Raw genomic sequence first — 15,449 nt, forward strand, 5'->3', positions numbered from 1 at the left:
GGCCCGGAGCGCCGCCCGCGTCCCCGGCGGGGCGGAGCCGGTGATCGCGACACGGGAGCGCCGCGACCCGGCCGCGGCGGGCCGGGGGTTCCGGCCGCCGCTCCCCTGCCGGCCGGAGGATCCGCGGAGCCGGGGCCGGGCCCGTGGCGGAGCAGAGCGGCCAGCCCTGCCCTGCTGTGCCCTGCCCGCACGGCAGCGCTCAGCCGCGGCGCCGGCTGCGGGCCGCGGGCGCGCTGGGACCTCCCTTAGGGCGGCGAGAGGCACCGCCAGCAAGCCCAGTGAGGAACTCTCTTCACTCGTAATTCTGGCAGGTAACGCCTTCTTTGACCTGCTGTTTTTTCTTAGGGTCTTAAATGTCGTGTGTGGCCATTCATGACTTTAAAAGATCTTCAGAAAATCAGAGCAGAACACGTGGTTGAAAGCCCTCCACTAATAATAAGTTTTCTTCTAGACATAACCACCAGGTAGATGATAAACAATGAACAGCATTGCCCAAAGCGTTTTGCAATCAGCGAAGCACAGCCGAGCTGCGTGGCTGAGGAACCGCTGTGCCCACTCTGGAAAGCAGCGTTTTCGCAGGCTGGTTTTGGGAATAGAGACAAGCTGTGACGACACCGGCGCTGCTGTGGTGGATGAAGCTGGCTGTGTTCTGGGAGAAGCACTGCACTGTCAGAAGGAAGTTCATTTACAGTAAGAACAGACTTCTCTCAAGGCTTCTGCCTTAATAACGATTTTACTGTTATTGTTACTTATATTATCATCCATAGAAAACTCTTCCCTGCCTCAGTACGTGGTGGGTAGGTGTGAAGATGTATCACTTTGGCCTCAATATATACTGCCTGAGATAGTACTAAGGGGGAGGAAATAAATGCCATGAATTTAACAAGTTTCCTCCAGTGTTTTCTTTCAAAGAGAGATAGATTGCTCCTCTAGCTTGAATAAAAGATTAAATAATTGCTACTGTTAAAATCACCAAATGTCTTGACTTTTTAAAGGAAAAATTAGTCAAATATAAGCACTGGTCATTAAGAACATGAGCTGACAAGTGAGGGGTTGTAAATACTAAATTATATTATTTTGGAACAGTGTTGAGACACATTTTAAAAGCATCTGTACCAAAAAAGGGCAAGTTACATCCTTTTCTGGCCTTACACTGATAATTGTGGTCCTTTCACTGCCCTTGACACTGATCAAGGCATTTGAGAATGCATTAAGGAAACAGGATACAACAAGATTAAGAGGTGCCTGGAAACTATATTTATGGCATTCTGTTATAAACTACCAATGCATTGCAATTCTTGGCTTTACTAGATCAGGAGGAATAATTCCTGTGGTGGCACAGCAGCTTCACAGAGAAAACATCAACCAAGTGGTTCAAGAGGCCCTTCGTGCCAGCGGCGTTTCTGTGGCCGAGCTTGCAGCTGTGGCGACCACAGTGAAACCCGGGCTCGCTCTGAGCCTGGGCGTGGGGCTGCAGTACAGCCGGAGCTTGGTCAGCAGGCACCAGAAGCCCTTCATCCCCATCCATCACATGGAGGCTCACGCACTGACCATCAGGCTCACACATCACCTGGAATTTCCCTTCTTAGTTCTCCTAATCTCTGGAGGTCACTGTCTCTTGGCAGTAGCACAAGGAGTTTCAGATTTCCTCCTGCTTGGACAGTCCATTGACATCGCACCGGGTGACATGCTGGATAAGGTAATATCTCCTTTCCTTACCTTTCCTTAGTTGTCCCCTTCTTTTTATTGCATTTCTACTACATAATGGTAGTAATATCATCAGCCTGAGGCAGCAATTCAATTCAAGTTTTATGTAACTTTTTTTTCTATTTTGGAATGCCAAGATATGAAAGACTGTTAAAAATGTACACAAAAGATCAATTGTAATGTATGTACATTAATTATATTTTAGCAAATAGGCAACATAACCAAAACTGGTGTTGGATGTTTCATTGACACTGATTATACAAATAAGTTGTATTAATTAGAGAAGATTTATAGAGGTATTTTATAAAGGTACTATTATGCTGACAGGTTTAAAACAATGCATGTTAAAACACTTCTTACTAATTTTAGTTTTTAGTTTGAAAAGCATGGTTTGGCCTTCAGAATCTTCAGTTTTCTGGGTCTCTGAGTACAGTCCGTAAAATTCATCACTTATGGCTTTGTTCTCAGCACTGTTTTTAAACAGTATTTGTGCATATTAATTAAAAATTGGGGAAGTGGATGGAATCATAAAGGCCATTTTCAAAAGTTGAAATCAGCTTTGTTCCTGTGTATCTGGTAATACAGTATGTCAGACTGTGTTTCCTATAGCTTAAAAACAGAGTAATTAATATTTCCTGCAAAATCTGTTGATCCTGATGTTTGCCCAGATTATCCTAGAATTACATTTCTAAATACTCCCAAGAAAAAAAAGTATCCTGCTGGGCTGATGTTATGTCTTACCCGTACCATGCCCTGTTTGTAATAACACATTGGATTGGATGTTTTGGTGCCACATTTTACTCCATGGACTATATAGTACAGTGATGCCGTTCCAGGAGGAACCGATTGTTGTTTGTCGTCTCCTTAGGTGGCACGAAGACTGTCTCTAAGAAAGCACCCAGAGTGCCACAGCATGGCTGGGGGAAAGGCCATAGAGCACTTGGCTCAGACTGGGAACCAGGAACTGCTCACCTTCCGACTGCCCATGCAGCAGTATCGGAACTGCGACTTCTCTTTCTCCGGACTTCAAAACCTTGTCAATAATGCCATTGTACAGAAAGAAAAAGAAGAAGGTATTTTTGGGCAGTCAGATACTAACTGAGCTTTTGATGACCTACACTCAGGAAACCCCTTTGATGATATACTTTTATAGGTATTCAGGAAGGCGAGATCCTGTCCTGTGTTAAGGATGTTGCTGCTGCTGTACAGCACGCAGTGGCTGTTCACATTATCCAGAGGACGTATCGAGCCATGCTCTTCTGCATCAAAAACAGCATATTACCATCAAAAAATGCCACTTTGGTGGGTATACTTTTTTTTTTCTTTTTATATCTGACTCTATAACATCATCTGAAGATGCAGATGCCTTGTATTTTCCACTTTTGACATATAAGGAAGATCTCACTATGTATTATATTGTTAAAATACCAACAATATTGAAATAACAGTCATATAAATGTTTAGCTGGGTTTTAAAGTAGAGATTTTCTTACCATCTAGTCTAACCTCTCGTAACAACTTGACCTTGTGCTCCCCAATACTTGATGGCTGTTCTAGTTACAGTAGAACCATAGACTGTTTTAGCTTGGAAAGGACCCTAAAGATCATCCAGTTCCAGCCCTCCTGCCATGAGCAGGGACACCTTCCAATTAGACTGACATGCTTCAGGAATGTCTTTTTTCACAATAAGCTCACTTAGCATAGTCTTTCCTGGTATGTTTTAATAGTAAATGCAGCATTTATTGCTGTCTTTAGAACTTCAACTGATAACTGTTTTCTAAACATGATGGTGGTTGTGTATGACCCATAAGTACTTCTGAATTAATGCCTTTTTTCTTTTTGAAATGCTGTAAGGTTGTATCAGGAGGAGTTGCAAGTAATCAGTATATCCGAAAAGTTCTACAGAATCTGGCAGATGCAAATGATTTTGCTTTACTGTGTCCTCCTCCAAGACTCTGCACTGATAATGGTGTTATGATTGCATGGTAAGAGTTGTTTCTCTTTAAACAACATTACAGGAGCACATGCCAAGTTGACATGAGCATCAAGGAGTTCTCTTTGTGCTGACTGAACGATGTGCTTGTATGCAGAGTTGTGGCAAACGTTTTTATGTAATTGCTTTGTTGCTCAGGAATGGCATTGAAAGGTTACGTGCAGGGCTGGGGGTCCTACACAGTACTGCTGGCATCCGCTACGAGCCAAGGTAAGTGACCTGTCACTCCCAGCCTCTGTCCTCACTGCTCATGGAGCAGCCAAAGGGGAAGAGTCACATGAAAAAAAGACCTGATAAAAAGCAGCTGAGGAGTTTCTCTGCAGCACACATAAATTTTAAAAGTTACTTTTCAAGGCAGTTTTAAATAGAAATTATTGTGGCTGGCATTTATGTTCATTTTGGCTCAGAAACTCAATATATCATACATCGTAACAGTTCTATGTGTTTTCCTACTATGATTGTGTAGATGTTAGGCTTAAGGCCAAACAAAATGTGGATATCTTAAAAGTACCTGCTGGTCTTAAACTTTATATTTTTTTTCAATTTTTATCCCTTTCCATTTTCAGAAAAATAGACTTGGATGGTCTCAATACAAAAAAAATGTATTATAGTTTTCCCATGAAAATTTATCAACTGTAATTAAAAAATAATTTGTATATATTTCAGTGAATAAAAGACTTAAGTTTTACTTGCTGTAGACAATGCATTATATAAGATTATCACAGGAGATACCTGTGAAGCTCTAGTGTTTGGCATTCATCAGCAAGACATTAAATGAATTGTCAACTAAAATCAGAATCTAAATAAAACAGCACCAGAAGATGGCTTTGAAATCACAACTGTGTTTCTAGAGTTTGGAATGGCTGCAATTGCAAACATTTCCTCCTTGTAAAGATGTTTCCAGGTACAGCTTTAGATAGGCTATTTTAATGGTAACAGTCTTAGAAGTGCAGGGAATGTACCAAAATACTTAGACTCTAGTGCTAATTATATAAAACGTCTGTGAAGCTGTACATCTGTGTGATATGGCAATGACAATATTAATTTTTAACAAATATATAATTTTGTTTTCTAGAGCTCCCCTGGGAATTGATATTTCAAAAAGAGTTGAAGAAGATTCCATCAAGGTGCCAAAATTAAAAGAGATACGATGGTTGGCATCTTAAAAAGTAGCTTAATAAAATAAATGCAACTATAAATAGTTCAATGAAAACTGTTTCAATGCTGTTATATTTAGGGACAATACTTGGCTTACAAGTGTTGAAAACCATCTGTCAGAGAAACAAATGATGTGTTGCTATCACCAAAGTAATCCCAGTTACTATTCCAAAATAAGCATTCTCAGTATTAAAAAACTTAAAAGCACAGGAATTCATAGTGAGTTCCTTGTACATGTACAACTCTGATTATTAATAATTATGCCCAAGTGTGTAAAAAAAACCAGACTAAACATTCTAAGAAAACTTGATTTACTGACTTCACATATAGAATAAATGCACCATCTCCAGATACAGCTCTATAATTCATCTACTGAAAGTAACTTCAGCCTGCTGCATGTGTCAGATGCTTTTTCCCTGTTGCTCTCTAGTTTTGCAATCCGAGATCCAAACTGTACTGCCCTTTTTGGCAAAACAGTTGAGGCTGTCAGGCCCAGCTCCTTGGCTGCAAGGCGCAGAATCAGTTTCTCACCAATTCCTCGAGGTAAAGTCAAATCAGCTTTTTCTGAGACAGGCAGAGAATTGAGGAATGAGACAACATCTTCATCAAGAAAAGGAAACCTGGAAGAGAGATTTATGTGGGGAAAGACCCTTTAAAAATTCCATAGGAATTATCTTGGTTTTTCCCTTTCCCACATGCAAAGACTGTGTGAAACTACACTGTAACTTAATATTTACACAACAAATCCTGATATCATTTCAGGCATTCAATCTAATCATGTGCATGGTTAAGAGCACTGCATATCCACCACTGCCACTGTTCTTGTGGTGAACTGAAAATGTGCAACTAAGAACAGATTTGGAAGAACAGTGGCACAAAGATGACATGAGAAAACCTTTCATGTACTTCAGTGGCTTCTGCTCCTGGACAACACCTAAGGAATTTTTTTCAAGTTGATGGTAGCATGGAAGAAGTAGACACACGTAAAATGATTCTTCAGACTTAACAGTCAGGAAATGTGGTAGATATTGACTATGCCTTTACTGCATGGATAGGAATACACAGTTCTTGTTACACTATCATTCTCCAGAGAATGATAGGACCTCCAAAGGTCCACACCAGAACACTTCAAAGTTGTGCAAAAGACTGTTTAGCTTAAAATGATAAAACCAGCTAGAACTTGCCTATTTCAACATCTGCTACTTCTTCTTAAAACTTCTAGATGGAAATCATATTGCTAAATTTCCTTAAGTAAACTCTTGCACAATATACTAGACTGCTCTTTTAAAAAACAAAAAACTGCACAACGCAGTACACATTAACAAAACTGCAGCTGAACTAGAGACAATAAAACACACAGAAGTTTCAATTAAGATTTTGTTAGGGGTGTTAAAAATTGCATCTAACCAGCAAAACCAGCTTTGTTCCATGTTAAAACAGTAATACCTGGCTTCTTTTCCATGATCACTGATGATCCTGTCATCTCTACCAAGATTTCGAGAAGAAATGCGACCTAACTCCATTTCAAGTTCTTTATTAAGACCCTCTAAGCCATCTTTTCTGAAGCAAACACGATGTCGAGAATAGCCAGCAAGCTGCTCATCTGCTCCAATTCCCGTAAGCACAACCTGAGGAAACAGAATATAAGAAACATTGGTATCTGTGCAAGTTAATATGTAACAGACTTGAAATATTTAACTATGTCTTAAGGAGAAAAATTTTAATACACATCTTCTAAAGATACTACCTATCAGAATGGGCTGTACCTTACACATTTACAAAGCCTGAAAGAATTCCCAGTAAAGTCAATGGTAACTTGAATTAGGTTAATGATCAGACCTTAAAGTACACAAAAATACTGCTAGTGTAGCAAGGAAAAAACATAAAAATAATGCCATATGTATCACAAATACACTAGTATATTTGAAGAATGTCTTCGTTTCTGTGATAATAAACAGTATTTGTTAAGCACAAGCCTTTAAAAATTATTGCCAAAGAGTATGTCATATGTTGTAGTTACCTGAATGTACACCCACAGTACTATTCATTTACCAGCTATTGGGTTAGTAACAACTACATTACACAAACTAAAAATGGCTTACAGTACTCAGTAAGTACAGTAAAATGTTTTATCAAGAGAAAAAACACTATTCACTATTACATCTGGCCCATTACTGTGCCTTCAACAGCTGAAATGAAACAGTTCCTTCTTCCCGACACAAACCATCAGAAAAAAAGTGAGGAATCAAAAATTATAGATAGTGGTTATTTTTTTTCTGCACTTATTATTGCATATCCTAGTTCACTGAAAAGCCATGCACATTACATGACAAAAGAACTGAATGCGATTTTTAACTCTAGAACTACACAAACACTATAATTGTAGAATATTTTACATTCCAACACTGAATTTCAGAAGCCTTATGAATAGCAAAGGTTGCAGCTGATTTCTGAATCAATAAAACTGTTTTTACATTCAGAAGTCAAAACATAAGGCAAAAACAAAACAAAACAGTACCTTTGCAGGACTTTTATATTGTTTCAGTTCTCCTTGGTTACTAATGAAACCCTCTCCTCTGGAAGCAAACCAAATTGCACAGCCAATACTGTCATCCAAGACTGTATCCAGTGGATAGATTAAGTAATTAATATGCTGTTTTCTCATTTTTTTCAATTCCTCTAGTGTAACGTTAATTTCCACAAAGTTCCAGGTTCTTGAAGGGTTAATGGCTTCTAATTCCTTCAGTCCTGCCCTACCAGTGATTCTGTCAGGAACATCAAAGCAAGATAAATGAGTACCAGTGTCAGCATCAAGATCTTGACAACTTTCTTGAGGACAAAGCAAATCAAGCTGTACTTCACGGCTGGTACATCTTTTAGTGGTACCCCTGTGCCTAGCTTGCTCTTTCATCATGAAAGCTACATTAAGAAGATCAATTGGCTCTTCCAAAGGAACATGTTTATCAGCCAGGGCTGCAATAACCATAGAATCAATGCCACCAGAAAAGAGCACTGCAATATGTGCTTTCTTACGAGATGTGCTTGGAACTTCTCTTGTTATCTGATCTGGATCTCTAAAGAGACACAGGACTCGTCTCTTGACTGCTTCATTTAAAACATCAATAAATTGACAGGCTAACTTTTTCTTATGTTCCTCTGCAAGAAATTCTTGAAGGGCTTCTACAGAAACCACACACTTAATGTTGCTAAAATTAGAGCCTGGACATGCACCTGAAGCTTTAGAAACTGTTTTATTTAAGGGGATAACTGGTGCTCTAAGACATGGCTTTGATTCATTTACCACGAGATGTATGTGGTTTGGTAAGTCTTTTGACACTTGGTCAAGAACATTAATGCATGTTCCTTCTACTGCTTTCTCTTTGCAGCTGTACTTCCATGGAAACAATGTTAAAGACAAAGATTTAGTTGCTGCACAAGCTTTGAGATCGATTTTGAAAATTCCAGATGCTGGGACTTCCTGCCATTGTTTGCCTGATTCAGAATAACCATTTACAGATGTGAGACAGAAAGCATTGTCAACTTCATTACTGAATTGCCAAAGCAGACTACGACGACCAAAGTAATCTCTGCCAAACCATAAACTGTGTCTGGGTGCTTCATAATAAATAAAAGACCAGGGACCCTGAAGCGATGAGAAGAGTGACAGAATGTCCATTTCACTGCTGCATGAAGCCAGATGATGGAACATTACTTCAGTGTCATTCTCTAGATTTCCTACATGCACTCCACTAAAAATTTCTCCGTTCCAAAGAAAAACATTGTTACTGGCATCTTCCAGAGGCTGAGGAGTCACCAGTCCCCTCAAGTGAAGTACATGGCCTGAAAACAGACATTCATAGGAGAGATCAGACACAGTTTTTATCAACTGTTGGCTACTGTCTGGTCCTCTTCTTCTTAGATGGCAGAGGATGTCTTCACTGAGAAAATCATGAATTGCACGCTGGCTGCACAAGGTAACAACACAGCAAATACCACACATTGCAACAGGGAATTCACATCAACTATTTCTTGATTTTAGCCTTTTCCGAATTTTCCAGCTCCTGATGTGCCTTCTTTAATTCATCTAATGTATCTGTGTAAGACAAAATCACACAAACAATCAGTTTCATAAACAGGAAAGTTTATGCATAGATAAGTTTAAGTGCATATCTACAAAACTAATAATTCCAGCCACTTGTTCAATTAAAGTGATAAACATAAAACACTAATTAAACAAAATGCAATGTTTTTGTTCCATCATTACTAATACAAGCTATAAAAGTTTGCTGTAGCATATTCCTCTTTAACTATACAAAGAAATTTTTCCAAAGAAAGCCACAGTGCAATAGGAGAATGGCCAACTCCTATATAATCAATATGACTTCAACATTTGTAGTAAGAAAAGGGAACTGATAATAAAAATGGCAATGCTATTAACCCAAATCAAAGCAAAGAGAAACAGCAATTGTTCACTCCAGAAAATTAGATTTATACTTCTAAATTGATATTCTTCTAATGTTCCATCATCACCTCTATTAACCATTCTCCTATTACTTTGTATTTGACACACAGCTGCAATTTTCTCATTTTAATACACCTTTCAAATCAGCTACAAATAAGCTTTTAAACATTAACTATTTGAGATACTTGAACACTGCAAACTTACTTTTGCACTGAGACAGCATTTCTGTCCGGTCTGCAAGGAAGAATATGTTGCTATTGGGTTGCTGTTTATAAACTTTCTGTAAAACAAAACCCACACTGTATTAAGTCAAAGCAGCAGATTCTGGAACCACACTGCAGCAGAAGCTGCTGTGGGTCCAAAGAGACACTCCTGGTATAAAAGTGAAGGTGTAAGTTCTGCCCTGTGAACACCAGCATTCTAATGCTGTACTATCAAAAGCATTTAATGCTCAGCCTAAGACAATTTTGAATTTCTCTTTTCCTCATCCACAAGGGATCACATTCTATTTTAAACAAAAGCATAGAAAAAGTAAGAATACCTCATGAATCCATGTAATAAACTCAAAAATTTTAATGAAATAACTCAAAACATAAAAAAGCCCCAAGTATACATGATCAAATAATTTGCAGGACAAATTATTCTGAGCACAGCAGACCACATGTTTATTAAAATCCAGATTACAACAAATTAAAGACAGCATGCTCTGATTTTGTTGTCCTTCTTGTCTTTATGTTTTAATTTCTCTGCTGAAATTAAATAGTTAAAAGCAAATTTGTAAATCCTTACCCGGTTCTTCTTCAAATTAGAAAGCTCATCAACTACAACCTTCTGCTCTTTAATCTGAAAGCCAAAAGATGCATTTGATTTTAATGATAAAGACAAGACATCATATCACAATCCCAGTGGTGAGCATGTCTACTGATATTTTAAGACAGCAACATGCATGTATAGCTGCTGTTCTCCACATGAATCAATGAAGACAAAGTAAGTATAAAAATTACATACTTAATTTCTCTAGAAACAGGCTATGTTGCATATATTGGTATTTCTCCTCCCCTCAAAAGCCTCTGGGAAGCCAGAGTAGCTACAGCTATTTATAATCAGAGAGCACATTTTCCCCCCCTCGGAAGAGAACATGTACACAACTAATAAAACATCAAATAACTTTTAAAAATTAGCATAATATCAAGAATACACTTCATAATGATAGGTATGCTCCAGATTCAAAAGGAAATTAATGAAAATACAAACACTCTAGAACTGTATTAGGAGCAATGGGAGCCTTTTTATTGCTCTAGATTTCTATATTAACTTCCTTAGTGGGATTTACCACTCTGTTCTGCACTGACAGATGTGGCAGATATTCCCATTTTCTTTTACAATGGCAGCTGTGAACTAAAGAGTTCACAGCTAAAGAGTAATCAGAAGAAGTTGCAAATGCCAAAAATTGAAACAAAATCTGTTCAGAGGGCACAATGCTTTTTGTTAGAAGCAAACATGGGTTTCTCTGCTCTTCCTTTGTGTCTCCTGGAACTGGTACAACAGTAGCAAGCTGCCACGGAGTGAGGTCAGCCAAACTGTATGGCACACTGAAAGTTACAACTTTTCCAGCAGCTACATCAATCTCTGGTATCTACAACACCAACAAGGCAAAGCAGCAGAGCCATCCTCTGCCAGACTAAACCAGCCACTTAGGCACAACAGAAGTGAAAACCTGTAGCTCTTTGATGTCCCAGCTTTGTAGCTTCCAAGCAACTAAAAGCATCACTGTCTATACATGGCCACACAGAAGTAATTTATTTTAATATAATCACATAATATTAAGGGGTTGCAAAGGACTTTAAAGATCATCTAGACCCAACCTGCTTCCTGCCATGGGTACATCCCACTAGACCTGGCTGCTCCAGGCCTTATCCACCCTGGCCTTGAACACTTCCAGGGTTGGGGCATCCACAGCTTCTCGGGGCAAAATGTGTAAGTGCCTCACCATTCTCACAGCAAAAAATTTCTGCCGAGTATCTAACCCAAAGTTGCCCTCTTTCAATTTGTACACATTACTCCTTGTCTTACCACTACAGTTCCTGACAAAAAGCCCCTTCTCTGGCTTCCCTGTAGTCTCTATTGGAATACAGGTAAATTGATATGAGGTTTTTTTGGAGTGAAAGTTCCACAGGGCTTGGCAGATTGCATACTGAACAAAGCTGTGGGGACAAGGAAGGAAGGAACAGATAAATTAGGAGCATCTGCCTCTATGGCTGAAATATCTTCAGACATTTTGGGCAGATAATGATGAACAAGGATAAAGATGAAGCCATTTGAGAAGCGGGTGAGGATACTTGATTTGTCCAGCTTGGAGGAGACTAAGGGGAGAGCTCACAGCAGTCTACAAGTTCCTTAGGTGGGGAAGTGCAGAGGAAGACACTGGTCTCTTCTCACTGGTAACCAGTGACAGTACCACAGAGAACGGCCTGGAGCAGGGTCAGGGATGTTTAGACTGGATACAAGGAAAAGATTCTTCACCCAGAGGGTGATTAGGCATTGAACTCCCCAGGGAAAGTGGTCTCAGCACCAGCATGACAGAGTTCAAACAGCCTTTGGATAACGTGCTCAGGCCCTCGGTGTGATTCTTGGGGTGTTCTCCGCAGCGCCAGAGTTAGTTAGACTCGACCACTAGACGTCTCTTGAAACTCATGATATTCTGTGAAAAAACCCTCAGTGCGCCTCACTTGCCATTTCAAGCTCAATTTGGAGCAGTAAGATCCAAAATACCAATCCGACGAGCGAGCTATTAGCGAGGCAACGCGGGCTCGCTAAATGCAGGCCGCTCTCGGGGCCTGAGCAACCCCGGGCACAGGAGCCCCGGTCCCAGACGGCACCCTCCCTCCTCTTCCTCACGCTGCTCGCACCCGAGGCAGCAGGCTCCAGGAGCCCCCGCGCCTCGGCCCGGACCCCGGCACCGGGCCCCGCGGGGCCGCCTCCCCTCACCCGCCGGCTCAGTTCCTCCTTGTGGCGCAGCGCCGCGCTCTCCCCATCCTCCTGCCGCGCCGGGCGGCCCGACATGGCCCCGACCGCGCCGACAGCCGCACTGCCCACGCAGCCTGCGCAGCTGCCGCCCCGGGGCGCGCGCGCGCACAGCGCCACCAATCAGCAGGCGCGGCAGAGCACGCGCCTGACGGAACACCAATCAGCAGGCGCGGCAGAGCGCGCGCCTGACGGGACACCAATCAGCAGGCGCGGCAGAGCACGCGCCTGACGGGACACCAATCAGCAGGCGCGGCAGAGCACGCGCGGGGCGCGGGCCGGCCGGCGCGAGTGCTGAGGGAGCTCGCGCCCCCGGCCGGGCGGAGCCGGGAGTGCGGCGGCCGCGCCGTGCCGCGCCGTGCCGCGCCGTGCCGCGCCGTGCCGCGCCGTGCCGTGCCGTGCCCACGGAGCTCCTGGGAGCCGGTCCGGGAGGGCATCGGCACAGGCCCAAGGTGGAGAAGACGCTTGGAATGAGGCTTGGCAGCTGTGCTCCTTGTGCAGCGTGTCGGCTTGGTGTGGTGTGAACCCGGGCTACTGTCGGCAGCGGGCTCTCAAACCCCTTTAAGCGGTTTGCTTAAAGGTATTCCAGAAGAGATATGAATTTACACTATTTACAGACATTAGGATCGTATGTTTCATTATGTTCATTATTAGCATATGTTTCTACAAGAAAGAGAAGGACTTTTTAGAGGGTCATGTAGTGACAGGACAAGGGGGAATGGACTAAAACTGGCAGAGGGCAGATTTAGGTTAGATACTGGATGGATGGAAATTGCTTACACGGGGGATGTGAGACACACAGTTGCCCAGAGAACCTGTGGCAGCTCCATCCTTGCAAGTGTTCAAGGCCAGGTTGCACAGGACTCTGAGACACCTGGTCTAGTCCCTGCCCATTGCAGGGGATTGAAATGAGATAATCTTTGAAGTCCTTTCCAACCCAAAGCATTCCAGGATTCTATGACTTTATTATTATACAAGATGGATGTTTAAGACCGTCCACCTAAGGTGATCTTAACGTTTCTTTGTCTCTTCCATTCTGCTATAGATATGTCACAGTGATGCATATGTCTACGTGTCTTAATAAATACATCATTGTCTCATTTTAATACCTTTCCTTCTTTTTAAACATTGTATATTATTCTAAACACTCAAGAGTAATCCAAACTTACAGACTGCTACCGATTGCTCAGTTATAGGATTTTATGAGATTTCTATCCCACTTGTGGTCCTTGTGGTACTGACTGCAGTGCAAATATAGTTCAAATTTTCATGAACCATTTGAAATATTTGCAACTGTAGTAAGAGAGTGTTGCCTTTATTTTCTTTAATCTCACATAATCATATATATTATATATTTTGGTAACTTAGAGTTTGTGAGCAAGATTGCACCTTGGTTGTATCCATGAGCTTGGTTGGAATGTCTGTAATGTTGATCAAAATTTTTGGAAGCCGTATAGGAAGAACAAGGATTTTGGCTCCTAGCAGAAGGATGAAGAAAGACAATTTGGCTATAGGAATATTTGTCAATATACTAACTTGCAAAAGTTGTGCTTATTTGCTTTTAACAGAAAGAGAAACTGAGGTTACACTTGTCTGAAAGGTCATTCCTGCTCTTCCCCCCACCTCTGAGCACACACTTGTGCCTCCAGCCCTGCCTCACCACGGCTGGGTGTGGGGCTGTGTGAGGGACAGGTGAGGGACCTGATCTGTTTTTCTCAGCAGTGCACAGTGCTCTGTGATTCCAGCAGTCCCAAAGCAGAGCAGCTGAAGCTGCTGGGGAGTTGTTACCCAGGGGGTGGAATGGTTCTGGGGCTTGTCCTTTGACTTCTATAAGAAATTCACATATCTGGGTCACATAGATCAGTTTTGGTGCTATTGCTCAGTGTGCTTTGTAGTTTGTCACTGGTTGTTCTAGTGAGTAATGTGTTTAATCTGAGTTACTCCCAACCCTCTGCTGCCCAAGTTTTATTTGTTGTTCATGTGTTACAAAGGTTGATGATCAAGTAACACAGTAGTCAAAGTGTAATTTCTGCACTGATTATCCTTTTTATGTTCAGTAATAAATGCTGTTAATGTTTATTAATCAAAACCTGATCACTCAGTGTTATTGACTGTTTCAGAAGAGTGATGATAATGGTTTTGAGGCATAATAGCAAATGTGGAATGGTTTTAATGATTCTTCTACTGATATGGAGTGGGCTTTTGACAGTTCCTTTTAAAATGAATGAATTCATGTCACAAGATCACTCCTGAAATTACAGTCAAACCCACTATAAGACCCGCTGTGTTTGCAAGTCAGCAAAGGGAAATGTTGGCACCTTTGCACTCCCTGCGCAGAGCAGTATTTTCTCCATTCAAGTTTGTTTCAGGGCTGCTGCAGTTCTGGTGTTGCAATGTGCCTGCACTGTTACTCCTGAGAGCTGGGGAGGGCACTTAGAGCTCATCTGGCTGACAGCTAAGCAGGAAATGTCATTCAGTGATACATCTCTGGTCATTCTGCTTGTGTCTGTGCACTTGTGCCAACTTCGGTGCTCTAAACTATTTTTCTTTTACTAGCATAAAACTGTTTCTGGAGGTTAACAATGCCCGATACAATGTTAATAAAGTATCAAATAATATTTCAGTCTTTTAAAGCCCTCACCTTTCAGTATCTGGCATCTTTAAAAATATTTTTTAAATAACAGAAATTACCCAACAAGTCATTTAAACAGCTAAAAACCAGAAGTAGTTACTGATGCCAGAAAATCTCTGAAGTTGCAGTGACCTGTTAGCAAATGCATGGCCAAAACAGTAACCTTTAAATAACCAAGCTCAAGCTCCAAAAGGCTGCTGCTAAAACCATGCTGAAGAGGTGAGGCCATCCTTGTGATAACACTGTCAAGTCTTGAAGACCTCTGTTCATGATGTTGACAGTATATTTGTGTCAGAGGATTTTCCAGCTGTGAGGCACAGGGTAGGACTGATACTGCCTTGGAGGCTTAGCAGCCTCAAAGTTTCCCTGGTTTTTGCTGTGGGCTGGAAATCCTCATGCACTCAATTCTGTATCTCTCAGCTGATGCTTGGGAACATGTTAAGCCACCATAATCAATTGTGGGTTCAACTCTGA

The 15,449-nt window shown here is 41.4% G+C and overlaps 3 protein-coding genes across 4 annotated transcripts; 1 reads left to right on the plus strand and 2 right to left on the minus strand.

Annotated features, from left to right (window-relative positions):
* The first annotated feature begins 60 nt into the window (after positions 1-60).
* Positions 61-4,912, plus strand: OSGEPL1 (O-sialoglycoprotein endopeptidase like 1). Of its 2 annotated transcripts, XM_021531405.2 has the most exons (8): positions 61-311; positions 452-690; positions 1,312-1,699; positions 2,576-2,780; positions 2,861-3,009; positions 3,561-3,691; positions 3,838-3,909; positions 4,775-4,912. In XM_021531405.2, exons 2-8 carry the CDS (start codon positions 479-481, stop codon positions 4,863-4,865), a joined length of 1,248 nt encoding a protein of 415 aa, XP_021387080.2. In that variant the 5' UTR covers positions 61-311; positions 452-478; the 3' UTR covers positions 4,866-4,912. The 2 variants fall into 2 exon arrangements, with proteins under 2 accessions (XP_021387080.2, XP_021387081.2); XM_021531406.2 differs by having other exon boundaries at positions 61-690.
* A 239-nt stretch (positions 4,913-5,151) lies between these two features.
* Positions 5,152-8,857, minus strand: ASNSD1 (asparagine synthetase domain containing 1). The gene is made up of 3 exons (XM_031505365.2): positions 7,376-8,857; positions 6,304-6,485; positions 5,152-5,477 (listed from the first exon to the last, which is right to left on the minus strand). The coding sequence occupies exons 1-3, from the start codon at positions 8,855-8,857 to the stop codon at positions 5,216-5,218; spliced, it is 1,926 nt and encodes a 641-aa protein (XP_031361225.2). The 3' UTR covers positions 5,152-5,215.
* On the minus strand, positions 8,838-12,456 carry ASDURF (ASNSD1 upstream open reading frame). The gene is made up of 4 exons (XM_031505366.2): positions 12,308-12,456; positions 10,109-10,162; positions 9,524-9,599; positions 8,838-8,950 (listed from the first exon to the last, which is right to left on the minus strand). Exons 1-4 carry the CDS (start codon positions 12,380-12,382, stop codon positions 8,880-8,882), a joined length of 276 nt encoding a protein of 91 aa, XP_031361226.2. The 5' UTR covers positions 12,383-12,456; the 3' UTR covers positions 8,838-8,879.
* Positions 12,457-15,449: the final 2,993 nt, after the last annotated feature.

This window comes from Lonchura striata, chromosome 8 (genome assembly GCF_046129695.1).
Source record: "Lonchura striata isolate bLonStr1 chromosome 8, bLonStr1.mat, whole genome shotgun sequence".
Classification (NCBI taxonomy): Eukaryota; Metazoa; Chordata; class Aves; order Passeriformes; family Estrildidae; genus Lonchura; species Lonchura striata.

Excerpts from the sequence above, each read along its gene's own strand:
- OSGEPL1 (XM_021531406.2), top strand. The coding sequence starts at position 479 with ATGAACAGCATTGCCCAAAGCGTTTTGCAATCAGCGAAGCACAGCCGA. Across the intron at positions 691-1,311 it reads CAGAAGGAAGTTCATTTACA|ATCAGGAGGAATAATTCCTG; the intron begins GTAAGAACAGAC and ends TGGCTTTACTAG. Across the intron at positions 1,700-2,575 it reads CGGGTGACATGCTGGATAAG|GTGGCACGAAGACTGTCTCT; the intron begins GTAATATCTCCT and ends TCGTCTCCTTAG.
- ASNSD1 (XM_031505365.2), bottom strand. The coding sequence starts at position 8,857 with ATGTGTGGTATTTGCTGTGTTGTTACCTTGTGCAGCCAGCGTGCAATT. Across the intron at positions 6,486-7,375 it reads AATATAAAAGTCCTGCAAAG|GTTGTGCTTACGGGAATTGG; the intron begins GTACTGTTTTGT and ends CTGTTTCCTCAG. Across the intron at positions 5,478-6,303 it reads GATCATGGAAAAGAAGCCAG|GTTTCCTTTTCTTGATGAAG; the intron begins GTATTACTGTTT and ends TCTCTCTTCCAG.
- ASDURF (XM_031505366.2), bottom strand. The coding sequence starts at position 12,382 with ATGTCGGGCCGCCCGGCGCGGCAGGAGGATGGGGAGAGCGCGGCGCTG. Across the intron at positions 10,163-12,307 it reads AGGAGGAACTGAGCCGGCGG|ATTAAAGAGCAGAAGGTTGT; the intron begins GTGAGGGGAGGC and ends TTTGGCTTTCAG. Across the intron at positions 8,951-9,523 it reads AATGCTGTCTCAGTGCAAAA|ATACATTAGATGAATTAAAG; the intron begins GTAAGTTTGCAG and ends TGTCTTACACAG.